Genomic DNA, 21,263 nt, shown 5'->3' with positions numbered 1-21,263 from the left:
CCACATATGAAGTACCATGAGCTATGTATGTGAAATACTTGAAGAGGTGCACGTTCTACCATGAAATTTGTTTTTATTGATGAATGGTAAAAGGTTGAAACCTATAGGTTGCTCCTGGTATTTACACTTAAGTCAGAGCTTTGGTTGTTGCTTATTGGCTTAATTTCATCAACATTAACATCCTTTGAAGAAAACTCCTCACATCTGCTACTACGTAATTTCAGTTCTTCAATGGATCAACTAATTAACTCTGTGCCTTCAAGGCGTGCTGAGTATCTTGTTACAGGCTTTAGCGTGAATAATCTCTGCTTCATCCTTATGCCTAGATGATAATCTATCCAATGAACATTTCCTACCAGTAATATTTTTGTGACACTTTTACAAAACTGACTTGACCTCAGACACTGTGAATACTGTAGCAGCATATGATCATGAAAGTGAAGTTTCTCACTTAACTTATCCTTCAAGGGAGCTCCTCCAAAGACCCTTTCAAAACAGCTTGTGAAGCAGAAGAAATGGAATAGTTATATGGAAAAGGCAGATAGTAAGAAAGTAATTGTCTAATCTAACGCTTTCTTTCACAACCACAACTGCAAACCCTGCCCCCCAAACACAAAATAATGTTATTTTGTGTTAACTTTGTTTGGAAATATTTCTAAAGCAACATCAAGCAGTGTTCTGTGTTAAATAATAATTTAATGTTTGTTCTTAAAAGAAAACAGTGCACAGAAATAAAACTTCCAAATCACATTACCTGTACCTAAAGCAGGAGTAGATGAACTATGTCAACCTGCTATCATCAAATCAAACAGCTTTTTCAGCAAACGGTTTTCAGTATCTTAAAATGTATTCAGAGTCACATGATTAATCTGCAGTATTTCTGTTGTGCATTTAATAAATACCTCCAGGTAAATAAAAAGATAACACAAGCCTCTAGAAATGGAAGAAACCTGGGAAAAAAGTTAATTTGATTTTTTTCCCCAGGATTTGTGGTTTTTTCGCACTCTTAATTTTACCTGGCTCATGCTGAAAAATGTGCCTGCATTTAAACTTTAACTTCTCAGGTGTTACTTTTTCCTTTACATAAACTGGAATATGTATATATTGGAAAAAAACCCAAAATCTACTTGTCAAATAGCACAACCTCAAATTCCTGACTAATGTACTATTTCCTGACTTCATTCTTTGAATTACTGCATAGGAAATTACTTAAGAGTACAATAAAAATCAACAGTTCTGAATGCACATGCAGTATTTCATACCCACTGATCAGCTCCCCATAGTATCCATGCAGCATATGAGTGTGACAGCGCTTAGGAAATGGCTAATGAGAAAATAATCACAGCTTTCTGATTCACAGCCATACAGACATCAATGCAATTTAAAGCTGCAGTAGGAGTATAATAAATTAGTCACAGGTAAAAGTGGAGGGGGAAATTAAAAGCACCATAAGCAACTGGAAAAAGGAGAAAAAAGGAAGCACTTTAAGGGCAAAATTGAGAAGGGCTGATGAACTGAAGAAACAGACCTTCAGGAAGGCCACAACAAAGAATAGCAGGTAGAAAACTAACAACATCCAGACTCCCATGTCAGAAGAATACGCCAGAATGGAAATCAGAGGGAGCATACTCTCCTAACACCATTTCCTAATGAAACATCCTCTCAAATATGGAAGATGATTCTCACGCCTTAAATAAAAGCATGGGAAAGAAAACTTAACTGTATTGCTGTAGTGATGAACTTTGCTTGCTTGAACAACTTCGAAACTTTGGTATGTACGAATAAGATAAGAAAACCTTGAGCTTTGTCAATGGTATGCGCCAAGGCACCAACAGACAAGAGGCCTTGGGCCCCGATGTGCATCAGCAGACAAGAAGCCTTTGGTCCTGCTGAGTTTTTGTAATTCAAACCTGCCAAGGCCAGCCAACTAGGAAAAAGAGATGACCCATACTGCGCATGCCCAAAGGGCGGACACTATGTAAATGATAACATGAATATGCATATGACTAGAATAATATAAAATTTGTTTGCTGTAGGTAATGGTGTGCATGATAGGTGGAGCGATCCCCCGTGCACCCAGCGCTGCAATAAAGAATGCCTGCTTTCTAAAACTCCAAAATCGAGTCTCAGAGAGTTTCTTTGGCTGTCTTTTTCAGTAACAATTCTAGTTAATCACAGTCTGTTAGCACAGAATCAATAGCAGATTTACAAATGTTAATAGTGACTTTTCAAAATGAAACAAAGGATAGAAACATCTCCCAAACAAAATACAAACATATTACATCCTTTAAATGAAGGAAGCACTTCAGTATAACATTTTCCCCAGTCTTCTATAAATATTTTAAGAAAGGTAAACTTTCATCAGTGTCATACCAAGAAAACTAAGCTTTCATCACTGTCATAACAAACAGAAATGTGTTTTATTAAAAGGCAAATCCTTCCTACATTTAGTTTTTATTGTACAGAAGTACAATGCTAGTCTTAATGCAACACTGTGTGGTAATCAAAATAAAAACAAATTCAACTTTATAAGGAACTTTACAAATACATTAATGTTGCTTCAAGATACTTAGGAAAACACCAGCATGACTTTAGGGCCAGGCATATCTAGAAAGGTCCTGCCTAACATCAGTAACTCCAGCCTTGCAAACTGGGTTTACATATTCATCTTTGACATAACATTAAAAAATCACTACTCCCATACCACACGATTGGAGTCTCTAGCAAAAATAAGGTTTACCAAAACTTCTCCTAAAAAGATAATTCTGCAAAACAGCCCTGTGACCATTTCCTTTGACACTTGCTGTTCCACAAAAATGCTGGGACCAATTTTACTCACACGTATAAATCTGAAGTACAACCCAGACCTTTCAGTGACTCTGCAGGATGGTTAGCTTGTAAACTGTCTTTTTTCCTAAATATTTTTAACTAAACAGTGCTTTTCCTCTGGAGACCTAGCTAATCACTACAATTGCTCTACTTTTATGACTGGAAAGAAGAGAACTGCAGAAGTTAAATTATGTCAGACTTTCTAAAGAGATTTAGTGTATTGTTGTATTCTTCAGCCTTGGATTTCTCTGGAGGCAATGGATTTCAGGATACTTTGGTAGACAAAAAGATGGTTCAAGAATTGAAGTCTGACTTGCTTCCAAAATGTGCCAAAAAGGCAGCAAAGGTAACAAATGCAGTTTCCTCAAAAATCATACAAAGCCAATGTGTGCCATGTAAGGAGGAGTCAGATAGAATACTGTATCCTTGACAGTGTACCTGTTTCACGTTGAACAGAAGTATTAGCTTCTATTTCCTCCTTCTGGACTAGGAGATTCAAACAAGCACAGCTTCTCACAGAGAATAAATAAAAATGGTTCCAGCCCAACCATGCCTCTCAATGACAGAGGTTGGTAAAAATGAAGATGATAAAGTCTTATTTCCACTTTACATTAAGATTGAGTTCAACAGTAAAGTGTGTCGAAACAATATGTTAGTGAAATACTTCCATGACAGTACTCAGATGAAACAGCAAGTTAGCTAAACATTTACTCTGCTTGAGGATGCAACACCTATTTCTAAGCCTAATGTTCTAAAACAATTTTTCTTCTTGGGTGGAACAACCTGAAAATTTCCTTCACCTTCTTTCATCCAGCCAATATAAAGTGATAGGCATTGAACTTACAACTACACCTAGGAACAGGCTCCTGAAATTAAGATAATTCAGCAAAAACACCAGCTCACTGCTCAGCAGTCAGAAAAATCAAAGATGTTAGAACAACTGGCAAAGGAATAGAAAAGAGAATAATGTATATCATTATGCTCCATCATTATTTGACTTATTGAGTAGTGCAGTCTGGCTCCTTCATCTCTGTTGTGGTTTAACCCCAGCCAGCAACTAAACACCACATGGCCACTCACTCACTCCCCTCTGGTGGGATGGGGGAGAGAATTCAAAGAGTAAAAGTGAAAAAACTCATGGATTGAGATAAAGACAGTTTAATAGGTAAAGCAGAAGCCATGCATGCACGCAAGCAAAACAAACCAAGGAATTCATTCGCCACTTCCCATCAGCAGGCAGGTGTTCAGCCATCCCCAGGAAAGCAGGGCTCCATCACACTTAACGGTTACTTGGGAAGACAAACGCCATCACTCCGAATGTCCCCCCCTTCTTTCTTCCTCCCCCAGCTTAATATGCTGAGCCTGAAGTCATAGGGTCTGGAATATCCTTTGAGTCAGTTTGGGTCAGCTGTCCCAGCTGTGTCCCCTCCCAACTTCTTGTGCCCCTGCAGCCTATTCGCTGGTGGGGTGGGGTGAGAAGCAGAAAAGGTCTCAACTCTGTGTAAGCACTGCTCAGTAGTAACGAAAACATCCCTGTATTATCAACACTGTTTTAAGCACAAAGCCAAAACATAGCCCCATACTAGCTACTATGAAGAAAATTAAGTCTACTCCAGCCAAAACCAGCACAATCTCAAAGAAGATATAATAAGATCTGGGAAAAGGTTTACAGAAGATAAACTAGGACCATCGAAGGGATGGAACGCTTTCTGTAGGAAGAACAGCTAAGCTTGAATTCTTTGGCCTGCCAAGGGGTATAAAAGGGAGGTATACAAGAGGGCTACACAACCATATGAAGAGGCTGGGAGTTGACTGACTACACAGCAACTCTGTAGGAACAACCTGGTCATCTGCTTTCCTGGAGCGTTCCTTTATTTGGAGGAGGTTATCTTCAAAGACCATGGACTCCTCTGCCCTCCCTGGCAGCCTCTCAAAGGTCCTACTGACAATTCCCTTAACAAGCCCAAGACTACTCTCCTGAAGTCCAGGGTCTTTATCCTGCTAACTGCCTTCCTCACCTCCACTGGGACCTTATACTCTGCCCTCCACTTTCACTGCAGCCAAGGCTGCCATCAGCAATCACATCCTCAAGCAGTTCTACATTCTCCGTGAGTAATAGATCCAGAAATGCACCTCCCCCTAACACGCCACCTGCATCAAAAAACTGACTGCAATGCACTCCTGCAACACACATGACACAAAACCACTTCTAAATCCAGGAACTGTGACTAACAGTAATTCTATGTGTCATTAATACATTAGAAAATAACCTCATTGTTAGGGCAGTTTTATCATACAGCACCTCAGTCTATAAAATGGATATAAAAATATATGCATACCCCTGTTAATAGAAAGTATGTCTCATTTACTAGCCATCATGAAAACCGTCCTCACCTTTACAGTGTTGATGCAGAATAATCAACAATTCCAAAAGATTTCCTAGTGCTTCCTCACATGGCCCTACATACCATGTTGTCAAGTCCCTTTTTCTCCTACTCCCAGATAGGAGCAGATAGGTCATATCATTAACACTAAGGTCAAGAAAGAAGACAGCTTCTTCAAAACTATAATGACTTTATGTGGACAGTTACCGTGTTTACAGTGCCTCCAATCCCCAGACCAGGCCACCAGGTCAGCACAACACAGTGCTGTCAAAAACAAAGCATGGGTACAAGCCTTGAAACCAGAAAAAGGCAGCAAACATAAAAACTAATTAGTACATTTCATTCTTAAGTAAAAGCAAATTACCTGTGGAATTCCTTGTGAGGACATGACTGCTTGATTATAGAAAATACGGCCAAAATGATCTCTATCTGGAAATACTTCTGCTTGCCGAGGTAAATTTGCTCCTCCTGAATCAACTACAGAGTGAATGAAAATATATTAACATGTCTTTGAACAGTGTTACATACTTACGTTGTTGGTAAAGTATCTGCACATTACTTAAAATATAAAGCAATTACAATCACTAACACTATATGTATTTCTATGACTCTAGGTATATTAGGACATCCTTCCTGAAAAAAAAAAGACAAATAGTTAACAACCCCTCGCAATAACATCTGCCCCAATCATTGTAATGGAAAATAAATTCAGACATGCTTAGAGATGTAATCGTACCTCTCTATAAACTCATCTTACTGCAAAAGATTTAAACTAAGAACACTTTCAATGTACAATTTTAACTCAATTATTCTATTGCAATTCTGCCACAAGTTCCAGAAACGGGCGAGACTAACCACCACTGAGTTCAAGAGGTATAGGCATGTGTACCTTCATACCTTGATTATACAGACACACCAAAGACCTTATACTATCTTTAGGAACCTTCGCTTACTATGTGTCCTTGCCTCTTGATGTGGCCCTCCAACTTAAAGGTCTCTAACTGCAGCTACCTCTCCACTCCCAAACAGTGAAAATACATCATGTCATAAGACTCCAAAGAAGAACAGAAGACTAGAATGAAATGCACAAGGAGGCCAAACATCTCCAAGAACTCTGGCTCCTGGTAATATCAGCAACAGTCCACATGCACATTCTCATGCTGTGTGACTGCAGCCAGTAATGCCCTACGTTCAGCTTTACAGTGAAGCAGGGTTTTGATTCCCTCCACCGCACTTGCAGAACCACTCTCCCAAACCAGCACCGACTCTGGCAACTAGACAAACTCCAACCTGGTCAACACACCAGTGTTGTGAAATGGGCCATCCCTGAACACAGAAGAAAACACCCACACCAGTGACTGACTCGGTGACAAATGGCACTAGGTGTCCACATCAGAATTAACACCTAGCCAGCTACCACTGAGGGAAAAGGCAGTTAAAATGGCATAAAAAGTACATGGTCAAAGTGCTGACTGACTACAAAGCACTTCCTCTTGATTGCACAACAGAAACAAGCCCAGGTACAGAAATTGCAAAGGTAAACTAACTCACCAGGTTTGAGTGATCAGCAGTATATATACAGGGACTATACACCTCAAAGGTGGAACAAAATAATTAAACTTTTGTTTCAAGGCATATCTATGTCCCATGTTCCTCATTCCATAACATCTTATCACAGTAGAATCACACATAATTGCTCACTGATAACTCACTAAAAAAATAAAGAGTTGTCTGAACAGATAAAATTTGCTGATAATTCAGACTAAAAAAAATCATACAGTTGTTTTGCAAGCAGAAAAGCTAAGTTTCTTCTATTTTCTAAGACTAAGATAAAATTTGGCCCTCCCTTTGTCTCCAAGACTCTTTCCATTGCAGTATGACAATCCCACAAAGTCCCCACTCACACTGTCCCTCTATCCACCCCAGCAATACTTTAAAGCTCACATTTCTCCTAATCCTTCTCTCAGTATTCTTTGCATCTTTGGCCTGTCAGCAGGGCAAGAAATTACAAACACTTATGCTGGCCAGGACCTACATTTATGCTGACTATTTAACTAGTACAAGTGTCGTGACTAGCAAACCAATTAATGCCTCTCAGCTGCTACATAAGCTGCTAATCCGAGCAAAACAGAAAAGGACTAACCCACCCTGGTTTTTAAATGGAGACAGTGTAAGAGTCCTTCTCCTCTGACACTGACTTACACAAAATCCATGGGAATACACACTGTCTCAAATCTGTCAAATTTGGCTGAAATTGCCTAATGGGTTTAAAAGTTATTAGATTGGGAATTGAGGCTGAAAGACAGAGATTGGCAAAGAGCTCTTGTATTTGTACAAAACCAGGCTAAGAAAATACTACCTGTAATACACTAAAGACATTTGGCACTCTGATCTTAATCTTTAATAAAAGTATACACAAGTATACTTACGTAAAGGTTTGGCTAAATACTGATTTAATAGACTAAACTCAAAATGCAAAACAATATACAATGAAATTTCTGCTTCAGTAAAATTCATCCTAAATTGTAAAAATCTGTTGATCCAAACTATTATTGACACTTTTGGCACTGAGACTTTTCTCTTTCTTCGGTATGTTCTTTCATACAGCTACATGCCCCACCAAAAGGCAAAGTAACTTTTTTTTTTTTCAACTGTAATTTGAATTAAGACTGGATGAGACTATAGGATGGACTGCTCAAGCATGGCAGAAGGGAAAGCAGTAAGAAAGAAGTGATACAATGGCATAGTCGTATCTGTATCTTATGAACCGAGCCATACAGCAGTGCAGAAGATAGTGCTGAAAAGCTATGGGTACCCTCCAGTTAAGACTTGCCACCAATCTGTAGAGGTAACAAAGTATTGATGAAAATACATTTGAATATGCGTGTCTAAAATACATACCTGGTTAGTCAAATCTGGGGACACGTCAGTCTCAACAACATTTATTTAGCATCTTACCTAGAGATCCTGAGCTGCCCTTAACAAAGAACATTTGTTATTTCTGTAATGAGACTTACCCAAATATAGGCAAGGGAGATGGTTTTGCATTGCAATTTCTTGAGCACGTAAATGTTTCTTAACAGTGATGGGATAATAGGTACCACCTTTGACAGTTGCATCATTAGCAACAATCAAGCATTCCACCCTAAAAATAAAAGAAGTTTATGAGAGAGAAAAACATTTCTACTGAGTATGTTTATTAAGAACTGCAACACGCCAAGGACTCTTGAAGCCCTGATGCTCAAGAAGAGCCCTCCTGACCTGCATTCCCTCAAATGCACATTTTAACAGCAGTCTCAGCACTATGATGTCCTATTTCACAGTCCCTTAACTCTCTAAAATATTGCTGTATAGCATCGTATTTGATTTCAACAGTAGTCTTGGAGGTACTGTTAGTGAGCAAAACTAATTCTTAGCCTAGAATACCGCGCTATTTTTTGAAAATTGCCTTACTGGCGCACTAATCTCCTTCCTTCATTGGACACTAGAAATTCCATGTGTTCTGCTTTAATATGGGATAAGCTAACTAAAAAAAAAAAATATATAGAATGACTTCCTTTTAGCTAAGACTGAACAAATTAAGATACCAATTCTGTTGATTTTTTGGGTGTTAGAAACAAAACACTAAAAATACTAATAGCTTAATACTGGAAACTGAACAAAATTATACCTTCTTCCTTTTCATATCATCAATAAAGTAGATCACTGGTATCTCTCACCCAGATATACGCCCAATGCCTGTGATAATGCCTCCTGCCGGTACCTCTTCATTACCATACAACTGGTAACCTGCAAACTGGGAGAACTCCAGGAACGGAGACCTGAATAATGACAATTAATATAACACAATTTTAAAAAGGAATTGGCCATATTTGCGATTGAAGCTCACTTAAAAGGTTAAATATTTAATAAAGATATTTTTCCTTTAAAAAACAGATAAGTATTTCAACAAACACTTCTGTAAAACTCCAACTGTGTTATTTGCCAGTGTTTATGGAAACTAAAGAGAAAACAAGCCTGTTGCAGTACTTACCCACAAAAGAGAACCTGAAGAGTTTTTAGAAAAGGAAAGTACCTACCCGGGATCAATAAGCCTGTCAATTCTCTCTCTAGGTAACAGCTTTCCTCTTGATGTGTGAAGCTTACGAGCTTTTTCTCCACCTCCTGTGATAGAATAGTAAATTTTTAGATTTACTATGGACACAGATAGACAAATCACCACTTATATTAAAACTCACAATGGAAGCACTGATGAGTTTCCAGTTTTTGAAGTATGTACCTTAATAATGAATTTAATAAATAATGGTTTCCACTTCAAACAGATTTAAGGTATTGATAAAAATGCTTGCTTTTCAGAATCTACTCCATTTCCCCCCTCGTTTTTTATAGTTAGTCTTGAGGTAAAGATTTTAATAAACATAGCTGTCTGGAACTTTCTCCCACTGCTTGGCAATGAACAGAAGGGCTGAAAACACAAACACACAGACAAAAGCACAGCAGTAAGAACTACAAAAAATACTATACCCCGAAATTTGTTCAAAATAGCTATGCTGAGTCCAATCTTAAAGACCCAAGACAATCTGGATTCATTTCCTTAGATCACTCCAAAATAGAGTTCAGACACACAGCATTTAATATCAAGTTTATCTTTGCTTCATTTCAACCTTTTACTCGAGGTCATCCTAAATCATATCTTTTGCTCTCTAGAGCTTTGTGTCATTCAATACTCAAGATTTGTTGACACACCTCAGCCTCTTTGTAACAACAGCTTATACAATCATTGCCTCTCTATATAGACAGATCACTGATCCACCTCATCACTCTAAAATTGTTTCCCCCATCTAAAATAAAGAAGGTACTATTTTGCTAACATTCCTCCTGAGACTTCAAGATTTCTTTGTCATCTAAGCATCACTGAGACAGACCTTGTAAGCCTACCTTTCAAGCCCTTTCTCTCACCTCCTTCCTTGATCACTATGCACATCATTTCCTACCTGTTAGGCATGCCAGAAAGCTCACAATTTATTTCTGATTCAGGCTGTTCATTAGGTCTGTATATCCATCCTAAGTGTACATCTTGTAAATTCTTTCTGTACAAGTTTCTTAAGATACAACCTCTCACATCCACCCACAGAGTTAATACTCTCATCCAAGTTCTCAACATCCCACATCATGGCAATTATAACATTTTCTCTGACCTCCATCTTGCTTTTCTCATTTACACCCAGAGTGATGCTGCAAAAATAATCTTCCATCCTGTGACTTCTGTCATCTCTGTGCGCTCCCCCTCTTCACACACTAATTGTAAATGCTTGCCTTCTAGGCCCTGTAGCCATTTTATTGAACATTTCTTTTCCAAGATCAAGATGTTCGCTCTACCCTATACTAGCCTCCGCTCTGTGGACTGAGAAGCAGTGTCCCTGACAATGAAACAAACTTGGAAACATTTAATTTGAAATCCCTTTTTTAATGTCTCCTTTACAGTAATGTCTATAAAAAATTCACCATTACTGCTGATATGCTATGATTGCTGCCTGTCATGGAGACTAAAAGTATCTCGGTTGCTTCTTGTGCTTGCTATCAGAAATCCACCTGTTGTAAGTCATCACAGCCTGTAAATTCTTTCGGGCAGGGACCATCTTCCTGTTGCACAACTGGGGATTACCCAGCAGAATGGGATATGGGTTCACAAAAGCCCTACCCACTGAAGTAACAGATAGACAATGAAGCATTCACTACAAAGACCTCAAGCCAAGACCTCACCCTCTGAAAGACAGCTCTTACAAATAAAAAGATGTTGCACTTCTCCTTCCAAACTATTCAACCCAAGTACCTAATTGTTCTCATCTACTTAAATGATAGGCAAAGCAATCTCAATCAATGTCACTCCGTGTATTAACATCCTGGTAGAGCTCCCTCAAATGGGGGAAAGATGAGGGCCATGTTCTTGTCCTGTTAGCATGTAATGGGCAAGAACAGGAAAATGTGCAGCAGTGAAGTTGGTCATGATCATTAGTTCATGAGCCACGTAGGGAATTGCTGAACAGTCTCCACACACATAAAAGAGAGGTAGTCCATGGGTTTCAGTATCTCCTCAGGAAATCATGGAGCTTTGTTTCACAGCAAGCAAGAAAAAACACCAAGCACAAAATCTTAACTGTGCTCCATTTCAAAGCTGTAAAAGGAACTGCATTATATAAGAAACAGTGTCTGAAGAGACAGTGTCATGATGGATACAAGAAGGGGAGAATTAAAGCTGCATGCTCAACCTCTGGCAGCACAGTTAAGCATTTATAAACCATTTTCATTTTATCATTCCCATTAATTACAGTCAACTGTAATTAATTCAGGTAATCTTACAAGTCAAGAAAATGAAACACAGATTTCAATCTTTTAAAAGTATTACAGACTTGCTTTTGTTTGCCAGGACAACTACAGCTAGAGTCTTTAAAAATCCTATTTGCACATGAAGAGACTTACAGGCAACTTGAACAGAAGTACATTTGCCAAACCAATTTGTTATAAAAGCAGGCAGCAGTGGATGAAGCAAGGAAGCAGGTGAAGTGGAAAGTGTATCAGTAAAAGCCTTTTATTAATAATCCTATCTATGTTAAAATATATTGCCAGTAGAAACATAACAGTCCATTTTTACTAAGATCTTAACAGATTAAAAATTAACTGACTCTAAATATCCAGTTCTCACTATCTACTTGCTTACTTGTTGCCTCTCTAGCAATGAAATTAATCCTTTGTTTGACTAAATCAGCCTTGCTTTCATTTATGTCTGCTTCCAGTAATTTAGGGAATTGCTTGCATTAGGATATTGCTCTGATATTCAACTGGCAAACAAAAAAATATGTTAACACACTAGAGACTGCGGTAAACAAATAAGTGATAATGGTATGGATGTTTTTCTTAGTTAGCCTGAGTTACTTAAAAAAAAACCCTAAATTTTGAACAAAGTTAGCTTGGATGTAAACCTTTTCAAGATCTTCAGCTGACAGAACACAGTAAATGTAGATTTAAACAGATGAGCTAAAATTTCAGTATGACTAATATAATCCAGCAAATATGTTGTATCTGAGTGAACTGATTAATGAACATATAGCTATAGGGGAAAAAAATCCAAAGAACAAAACTGGTTTTTGTACCAAATTAAACAAGTGTTCTAAAATCTAGACTATCATACTTACCTAATCTGATTTTTTCTGCTTGCTCTTGGAGTTTGGTTACCAGCGCTTTCATTCGTTCATAGTTTTCCTAAGTGAAGAAAAACCCAGCATCTTAAGTTTAACCAAGAGCGACAGCATTATTTTTTAATAAACAAACACAGAAAGTACAAAATTGATTTCTCTTCCAAATTTCATTTTACCTTAATTAAATACTGGCTCTGTATTGTCCTTAAAGTAATAACACTTCTACCTATGTATTGGCTTTCCTCAAGCATCCCAAAGCATTTAATAAACATGTTTCACAAAAACTCTGAGTGTGTTAGGACTGTAAAAGACTAGTTCCAAATTTAATAAACAAAAACAGAATTAGTCATTACAGAGTTAAGTGCTATTTTTCAGGTTTTGTTAATTTTTTATGGGTTTGTTTGCTTTTTAAATCTAATTTTGTAAAAAACATCACATGGGTTCAAATTAAGTGCTGCTATGTCTCTTGTACCAAAAGACGAATGACCCAGACCAAACAGAATTTGCTAAACACTTTTTACATTCCTGTAATTCCTACAGGTAAAAGAAATCTTTTAAAAAACAAGAAGTCTGGTCTTCTTGCCAATATCCCTCTTAGAAAAACAAAGACTCTTAGTTCTGAATATGAGTGATCCAGTACTGAGCTCACCATTTCTATCAGAATTATCCAAAACTCTTGTGTGCTCATTACAGCAGGTTTTTATAATTTCTTAAGAATTAAAAGGTCAACCTTAATCTATTTTTCAGACATATTAAGAGCAATGTTACCTCTTTGAAAACTGTAACTACAATAAAATAACGTAATAACTGCTGCATTAAAAAAAATCATACTGCCTTGCCTAATTCTCATTTAGAAGATGTTAGAGTCTACTTTGACAGAAAACAGTCTGGTGACTCTTTATATTTGGACTTGAACACTCACAATTAAGGTTTCCCCTAGAAGCAAAAAGTGTTGCAGTTAAGTTTGTTCAGCTCTGTCTTAATCACTGAAAGGCACCAAGATGTAAAGGAGAAAGAAAATAAAAACATGCACACAGGCACCTTGCATTCAAACTGTTTTAGCTGCATGGTAAGACTTTAAAAAGAACATACTTCTCCCCCTTTGTAATTGCTACAAATAGATTAAAAATACTCTACTGAAAGGTAAAAACCTATCAGGTTAAAACAGGTCTTAGCAATTTCATCAGCTTGTACACACAGTTAATACATAAGGTCAGCATTTAGAGGTCATCCAGCAAGATCACGGTGGCATACTGAAACACCGAGTCCAACTCTTGTGCCTCTACTGGCTCTTGGGCAGGATTCCCCATGTTCTAATGAAGTGTCATCTGCCATATGGCTCACAGCCTGCACTTGTATGAATTTTGTACCACCCAATCGCTAGCCAACACCTAACACATCTCAAGATACCAACCTCAGTCAATGAAATCTCTCTGATGTGTGGTGCCACTCTGCAGCCTCTGGACTACTGAGGACATGGGGTGGGGGTCACCAGACTTCTGCATCTCCTCCCTCCCTTGTAAAGCTGTATCAGTATGTCCACCATATTATTGCCCTTCCAGTCTATTTCTTTTCATACTTCAATCCTCACTCTCCCTGCCCTCCTCACAGTACAGCTCTAACACCTACATCTACAACGGTTTTTCTTCCTCCTAACCTGTGAATCACACTGCAATGACCTATTGGCAGTTTTACCACCATCACAGCATCCCCAAAACCAAGATCAAAACAAGCCACATCTTAATTTGACTCCGACGCTCCTAGGAGAGACTATGGACAGTAAGTCCAGCCACACACAGTCACTGCAGCCGCACACCTGCATGCAGCACTGAAGAAAACAAAACCTGCTTTTAATCCTCTCCAAAAGACTCTGTTTACAAGTTAACTTTCTTCCCCTGTGAAAAATCTATAAAACAGCCATTGTAATGCCATACTTTTAAAAATCTGCAGTTGTCACAACACCCATTTTGTTGTATGTGTGAGTGTTTAGCTCATCCAGCTGGCTCATTTCACAGCAGTTCACATCAAATATTTTCCCCATTTCTGCTTATTCACTCAGCCTGTCTTCTCTAAATACACTCATCTTTTGCACACAGTACTGAGCTTAAAAACTCACCTTTAACATAGGAAAAAAAAGCAGCTAAAAATGGCAGTGGAAATTAAAAGGGGCACAGCAATCACAATCATAGGCTTGTTTATTAGATTCTGAATTAACAACTCACTGTAGCTACTTTAGCTACTCTACATAAAAAAAATTGTAAAAGTACTTTTTAGATAATCTATAAAAAATACTGTACTCAAATATCTGAGTTGCTTAAATTCACTTTGTTTCTATCATTATCTTTCATGTCTTTAAGCAGAACACAACATCATTATACTTTACAAAGGAAAAGTAAAGATGCCTTGAAATCTTACTGTAGGTTTTGAATACACAGAGAAAAGGCTCCTCTCAGAACCAAATGTACTAGTTCTACCATGTATTTATGGGCTCTTCATTAACTAATGACAAAAAGGCCAGTGAAGTGACGCAAGTTCTTTCTGGAAACTGGCCCTTGCACCACAAAGTTGGATAAAATTGTGCTGTTAATATGAGGGCTTCTACAAACTTTAAAGCAAAATCAAGAGGCAAAACCTACAGACTAATCCTACAGTTATTGCATGAGTAACTGAATTACTGCTACACAAGCAAAGCAACTGTAAGAGCTAATTCTTGGAACCTTTACACATATTTTCCTTTATTTTCCAGAATTTAGACTCACTCATTTTTGGATTACATTTTTACCTGTCTGATTTGAAAGACAGTTTACATGACGAAGGCCAGCCTGTCTAGCTGAATTCACAGCCAGAAAGGCAAACATTAGCTAAAGAAGGCGAGACCTTCATCACATGTTGTTATGCCTCCTTGTGTTTGCACTGTTATTCTCTGTACCACTTTTATTTCAGATGGTTAAGTGCCTCACAGCAGGGACCTCAGATCCTCGTGCCTGTAAAGCACTATATGCATTTACAACGCTCTGTAAATTATTTCTACCAAATACTAACACTATTAGCTATTTCACCAAGCCTTGCTTTTCTTCTGAGATCGAAAGGTAGACATACACAAATGCAAATCTAGCAAGACCTTAGCTGAGTAAAAACATTTATTAAAATATTACTCTTTGGGGTTTTTTGGTATGCAAAATATAAACATACACACATATATATACACACTTCATAAACGCAAGCTCTGTATACACCACATACAAATTTCACAGAAGTTTCTGTCACCTAACTTCTGTCCCAACACTTAGTTTCTGCAAAACCAAACACAGCACCAAAGGAACTATTTCAATAAGAACACATGTTGTTGCTTCACTTGCTGTTTGATACTCTACTCGGAACAAATTTGAAAACAAATGTATGCCCGCCTACCACTTTGGATCCACTCCCAAAACTGTTTTTCTCAGCCTAACTGTAAACATGATTTTTATCTTGCATATGATGACGTTAATAATGCCCCATTAAAAATAAAACAAGTTACACCAGATGCAAGTACTGTTCTCTTCAAAAAGACAACGGGAATTCCACCTATCCCTCCTCCTCCAAAGCGGATTCTTTCTGCCGGTATCCCGTTTTCTGGAGGCACGCCCATGACTCTGTAAAACTATCCCACCTGTCTCCAACTCAGGAACTGATTTGCAAACCCAAGAAAATCTCCCCACTGCCTACAAATTCCCTGTCGCCACTTCGTTAGTACGGTATCGATCAGCTCTTCAACGCCGAAAACGCAGGAGAAGCTGGCATTCTGGTTAAAAAAAAGGGAAGTGTGAAAAAAATGCCTAACGAGGCAGACGACGTTACAAACCCACATTCTTTTTACGGGGTGCCTTTACACACAGCCCGAATGAAGCAAAATGAATTTGGCGTTTCAGAAGTATGAAAGGGTGAGCAGCGCTGCAGAACTCGGCCGGCGTGCGGGCTGACCCCGGGCCGACGCACAGAAGCCCACGTTTGCGCGTACCGCTGTTACTAAATGGCCGCCCCAACACCAGCTATTAAATGGCCGCTGCCGCACTTTCACGCAGGGCCCACGCCCACCGTCCCGGTTTTGTTCTCCCGCGGCCGCTCCCGGCGCCCCGCTGGCGGGCCGGGCCTCGCCTCGCAGGCGGGGCCTGCCAGCAACCACCGGCACCTTTGTCAGCACGCAGGCGTGGAAGCGGCGGGCGGCCGGGCCGCGGGCCGGGGCAGGCCGGCAGGCTCGGCGCTGCCCGCGACCCGGCCCCGCTCCCAGCCCGGCCGCCGGCGGGCAGGAGTGGGCGAGGCCCCGCCGCGGCCTGGCCGGCCCCTGACTCCCGCGGGTCGCCGGGGCTCGGCACCGCTGCCCGCCCGCAGCCGCCGCCGCCGCCGCACGGGGAGGCGGCCCCCGCCCGCCAGAGCCTGCCCTCCGCGGCCCATCGCGGGGAGGGAGCCGGGCCCGCCCGGAGCGGTCTACCTGGTAAAGCGCGGAGCCCGCGTCGGGGCGCGAGCCCACCGCCGCCACCGCCTCGCCGCGGTAGGCGCGGGCGGGCGGGGCGGCAGCCGCGCAGCGCAGGAGCCGCCGCGGGCCCGGCAGTCGCCGCGGGCCCAGCAGCATGGCGGCCGAGCTGAGCCGAGCCGGTCGTCCCAGGCCTGCCGCCGCCACTCCCTCCGCCGTAGCCAATGGGCAGAGCGGGGCCCCGGGCGGCGGGGCCGGGCCGGGCCGGGCCGGGCCGGGCCGCCGCGTCCTTGCCCGCGCCCAGCGGCGCCCCCGGCCTAGCGCCGCCCGCTCCGTCCCGCCGCGCGAGGGGTGGCTGTTACTTTGAGAATTAAAGGTCGTAAAACGGCAAAAGCCCTTCCCGCTACAGGTCGGCGTCAGGACACCGCAACTGCGTGCTCCATCCCATCCCCCTGGCCCGAGGTGCAAGATCACGCCGAAGAATGCCCTTTGAAAGAATCTGGATCGTTCGCTTCACTTTTCAGACAGGATTACGTACTTGTGCAACCCAGAAAAGCCCTTGCCCTTCTTACAGGCGGGGGGGGTGTGGGGGGGTTGTCTTTAACTGCAGAAATGCTGACATGCTACAGTCATAGTGGCAGATTTTTTAAAAATCCTAGCCTCTCGGTTCAAGTTGCTTCCTCCTTTGAAAGCTTTGCTGTTTCCCAGCATTCCAGTTTTATTTTGTTCTTAAGCAAGGCTATAGAATTTACAGAGAGAGAATACTGGGAAGTCAGATACCAGGTAAATAAGCTCTAAACCAGAAACAAAACCACATCACCACCACCCACGCTCATGTTAAAGTGTATTCAGTCTGTTATCACCATACAAGCAGGCCTGTATGCTGTATGCAGCCCAGGGTTGCAGGTAGAACTTTAGCCATTAATTTAGCCCACGCTTTTGTTAACTTACTATACCTATGAGCATTTAAAAACTGCAACTGATATTCTAAGAAATGGAAACATGGGTGATATAAAATAATTTATTCACATAATTTACATACAGAATATGACTATTTTTCTTTGAAACAGCTTATATGTGATGATACAGGGTGTCAGAGAACGCTAAGCAAAGCAGTCTTATGCAACATCTATGTAAAGTAACAGGCATTGAGATTTCACCAATCTTTTCTTACATCCTTCACCATTATAAAACTTCCATAAAACACCACAAAGTTGTCTTATCTCTATTCAAATTAAATTTGTTCTCTAAAAAAAAAAAATCCTCTAACAAAGTGCATGTGATTTACTGCAGGGAACAAAATGTGTAGCCCCAATTAATAAGGTAGATAAGGCACCTTAAATCTTAGTAATGAAATAGTTGGGGTTTTTTTTCCATGTAATATGAATGAAGCTAAAATGTACACAACTAAATGTAGAATGGTTGTCAGCTCAGAAAGTACTGAGGGCAATTATTTTATAGCCACTCCCCACAAATCTATTTTTAGGCTCTGTCAGTGCAAGTGATTTAAACATGCCACATGTATCGGGATCAAAACACTTGCATACATAAAATAAAATCTACAAGATATATAATACATAGCATTTCATGTATAGATTAATCTATTTCATAATGTTTACAGTAAGACAATATTTAGATAAACATTTCAAGTTAAATGGATTAGGCAAAGCACAAGATACTGTATGAACAGAAACTTGGTGGTGGTGTTTCTTGGGGTTTTGGCGGGGGGGGGCATGAAGGTGACAATGCTTTCAAGTAAGTTACTTTACACTGGGACTGTTAGACCCTTTTCCATCACCCCAAGAAGATACTGCTGCTAACAACATTTGATTGACAGAGGCCTGCTAACGTAGCCGTTTGCAGTAACAGTAGCTTTTCTGTGTATCTTTCCTTATTGACAAAATTTTAAAGGCTCCTTCAGAAGCCTTGCCAATAACTTCTGAAAAGGCAAACATTCTCAAACTTCATCAAGTATTTAAAAGTTAACTACTTATATGAAAATATTTACCAATAAATGATTATCCAGCCCAAAGCTGAAGATAGGTTTCTTGAGAGCATAACAATACCATTTAAACATCAGTTTCACGTTCATAATAAATCATTTGTTTTGCAAAAGTACCTGCTGGTATTAAGTAACAGGAGAAAAATTTAGACTACTTAAATCTACACACTCATTTTTGTGTAAGAAGGAGTTACACAATAAATATTGAATCTTTCAGTGACCACCTGACTTTGAGACTGCATGAACCTAATTACATCATAAAGACAATCTTCTTGATGAGGCAAGTAAAAAATGAGAATAAAATCTAAAGCTACAACAGCACTTTATAGCAAGTTACAGAACAAGTAGCCATGCAACATGAGGAAAACCATTCAAATTCAACTGCTTCAAAGTAGCAAAGGCTCAAAGCAACCACATGGTGTAGTCATGGTTTAACTCCAATCTTTGTGCTACTTTGCACAAGGGAAACCAAGGAAGTTAGCAGAGCTACAAACACCTACACTTAAAACCAAGGAAAAGAAATGGTATCTATCCCCTTGCCTTCAAATTTAGAAGGAAATTAGCATTTATACGAGGAAATATTAGCCTTTTCCTCCCACTCCAACAGGAGGGTTGCAAAGGTTAACATTGTCTAGTTGTGTAGCATCTTTTAGTAAATTGTGTTTTTCCAGTTGTTCTCAATACATTTTTAGGGAACTAAACCCATTTGGCTTTTCAGGTTAGGATCTTTTAATTTATGTAATTAAAAACTCTTACAAAAATACATAATTTGGAGATGCTAATAAAAATACCTGCAGTGCTAAACATATCTATATATTTACTACACTACTTCCAGTATTTGCATCCTTATCTACAGAGATTACACTATACATAAAAGGTTCATTCTTCCTTCTAACATATTAACATAACATACTTCACAAAAAGAAGTAAAGAACTCGTATAGCCAGTACCACAAGCATTAAAATTCAAAGGGACACTTGTCACAAGATTAAGCATTTTTTCATTGCACTTTTCTGGAAGATAGTCATGCACCCATTATCAGCGTCTAAACAAGTGAAACTATAAGCCAGCAGCCACGGGTCTGGTCCAATGACATCAATGTAGTGGTTTAGACTGTGTCAACATTTTAAAAGTATCCCGGTCACTTCAGAAGGAATCAGTTTCATCTTTATGGAATTTACTAACAACAGCTTAGCTGACAGTGTGTGGCATAAAGAGTATCAGAACAAATCAGAACTTCTTAAAAATACTCTTTTCTTATTGCATTATACTCTCAGATCCCAGGTTTTTATAAAGCCAATTTGCTATTCTGAATCATCCACTTCCATAAAGATGTCACTAAAAAAATACTCAGATATTCTGGTTGGCTCTTCTTCTTTCTCTTGATCTTTAGCACAAAGGGGTGGCTTCTCAGATGGCTTGTTACTTGGAACCTAATAGAAAAAGAAAAGGCTGCTCTTAACAGTCTTAATCTGTTTGTGAGTGTAAGAGTGTGTGTGTATATGTATGTGTGTGTGTATATATATACATATATATATATGCACTTGAGCTTCCAATTTAGATAGGAATTTAAGCCAAAAAATTCAGAGTTTACTGAAAATGCAAAACAAGTAGATGTATATGCAGAAAATAAACAACTTAGTTCCCTTTTAAGTTTCCTAGACATGCACAAGTCAGGATTTATTCACTGGAGCAGATAACTCTCTCAAAACATGAACACTACATGCCCACCTACCCACTCCTGAGACAACTAATTCACTGTTCTTCACATCCCAAAAATGGAAGGGCATTCAAAAGTAAACACATACCACATACCGTAACTGCAGCATCAGCAGCTATATTCTTATCCTCCACAGATGATGATGCGCTTGTAGAGGGAAGGAAACAAGATTCCCTGTCATCCTTAGAGAATAGAGTGGGTTTTTTTAGACTTAGCCTTGGAGTCACAATCCGAGGTTTATGGATCTTCCCTCTATTACCTTTGGCATCTTCTGCAGATTCAGAACTACTTTTTTTGCAAATCAAAGATAAAAATCCCAACGGTTTTCGTCCACCCCTGTTGAAAAAAAATACACTCAGGGTGTCATAGGATTGCTCCGTAAAAGAAAGATGTAAGTAATACTACAGGAGTCCAATTCATTACACAGGAAACAAACACACACCTCTGAGATCTATGAAAATGCTAAGAAAAACCAAAAAGTCATTCTGAGAAAGGCTTTTGTATTACTGAATATTCTGGTACAAGACTTTCTCAAAGAGTTACAGAGACTTGACAATCTGCAACCCTGAGAACAGAAACCTACTATTTGCTACCAAACCAGAGCCTGTAACAAGCTACCAGATCTTCAGAAAGAGATTCCAAGAGGAATGGGGACATACCCCTAAAGGAACAAACTAAA

General features: G+C 39.7%; 2 protein-coding genes and 1 long non-coding RNA gene across 10 annotated transcripts in view; 1 reads left to right on the top strand and 2 right to left on the bottom strand.

The window, feature by feature from the left end:
- The window catches only part of MCCC2 (methylcrotonyl-CoA carboxylase subunit 2), a 42,588-nt gene extending 25,522 nt beyond the window's left edge, over nt 1–17,066 (bottom strand). Inside the window, exons 1-6 of the mRNA XM_069776931.1 lie at nt 16,881–17,066; nt 12,407–12,473; nt 9,293–9,377; nt 8,933–9,034; nt 8,231–8,358; nt 5,578–5,690 (exon numbers count right to left, since the gene is read on the bottom strand). Coding sequence (XP_069633032.1) covers nt 5,578–5,690; nt 8,231–8,358; nt 8,933–9,034; nt 9,293–9,377; nt 12,407–12,473; nt 16,881–17,021 — 636 coding nt within the window. The 5' untranslated portion in view covers nt 17,022–17,066. The remainder of the gene's footprint in view (nt 1–5,577; nt 5,691–8,230; nt 8,359–8,932; nt 9,035–9,292; nt 9,378–12,406; nt 12,474–16,880) is intronic.
- Nucleotides 16,415–18,123, top strand: LOC138683862 (uncharacterized). Its single transcript, XR_011323333.1, has 2 exons — nt 16,415–16,883; nt 17,272–18,123. It is a non-coding gene; the product is annotated as an uncharacterized lncRNA (long non-coding RNA).
- Nucleotides 17,870–21,263, bottom strand: part of BDP1 (BDP1 general transcription factor IIIB subunit) — a 57,822-nt gene continuing 54,428 nt past the window's right edge. For 7 of the 8 annotated variants that reach the window (XM_069776922.1, XM_069776930.1, XM_069776923.1 and 4 more), the window contains 2 exons: nt 20,680–20,920; nt 17,870–20,297 (listed from right to left, as the gene is read on the bottom strand). In XM_069776922.1, the coding sequence (XP_069633023.1) occupies nt 20,169–20,297; nt 20,680–20,920 (370 nt within the window). In that variant the 3' untranslated portion in view covers nt 17,870–20,168. Of the gene's footprint in view, nt 20,298–20,672; nt 20,921–21,263 lie in introns of all 8 variants that reach the window. The other variant, XM_069776929.1, reaches the window with a different exon arrangement.

This window comes from Haliaeetus albicilla, chromosome Z, assembly GCF_947461875.1.
Source record: "Haliaeetus albicilla chromosome Z, bHalAlb1.1, whole genome shotgun sequence".
Taxonomy (NCBI): domain Eukaryota; kingdom Metazoa; phylum Chordata; class Aves; order Accipitriformes; family Accipitridae; genus Haliaeetus; species Haliaeetus albicilla.
This window is presented reverse-complemented; position numbering and strand designations above follow the sequence as displayed.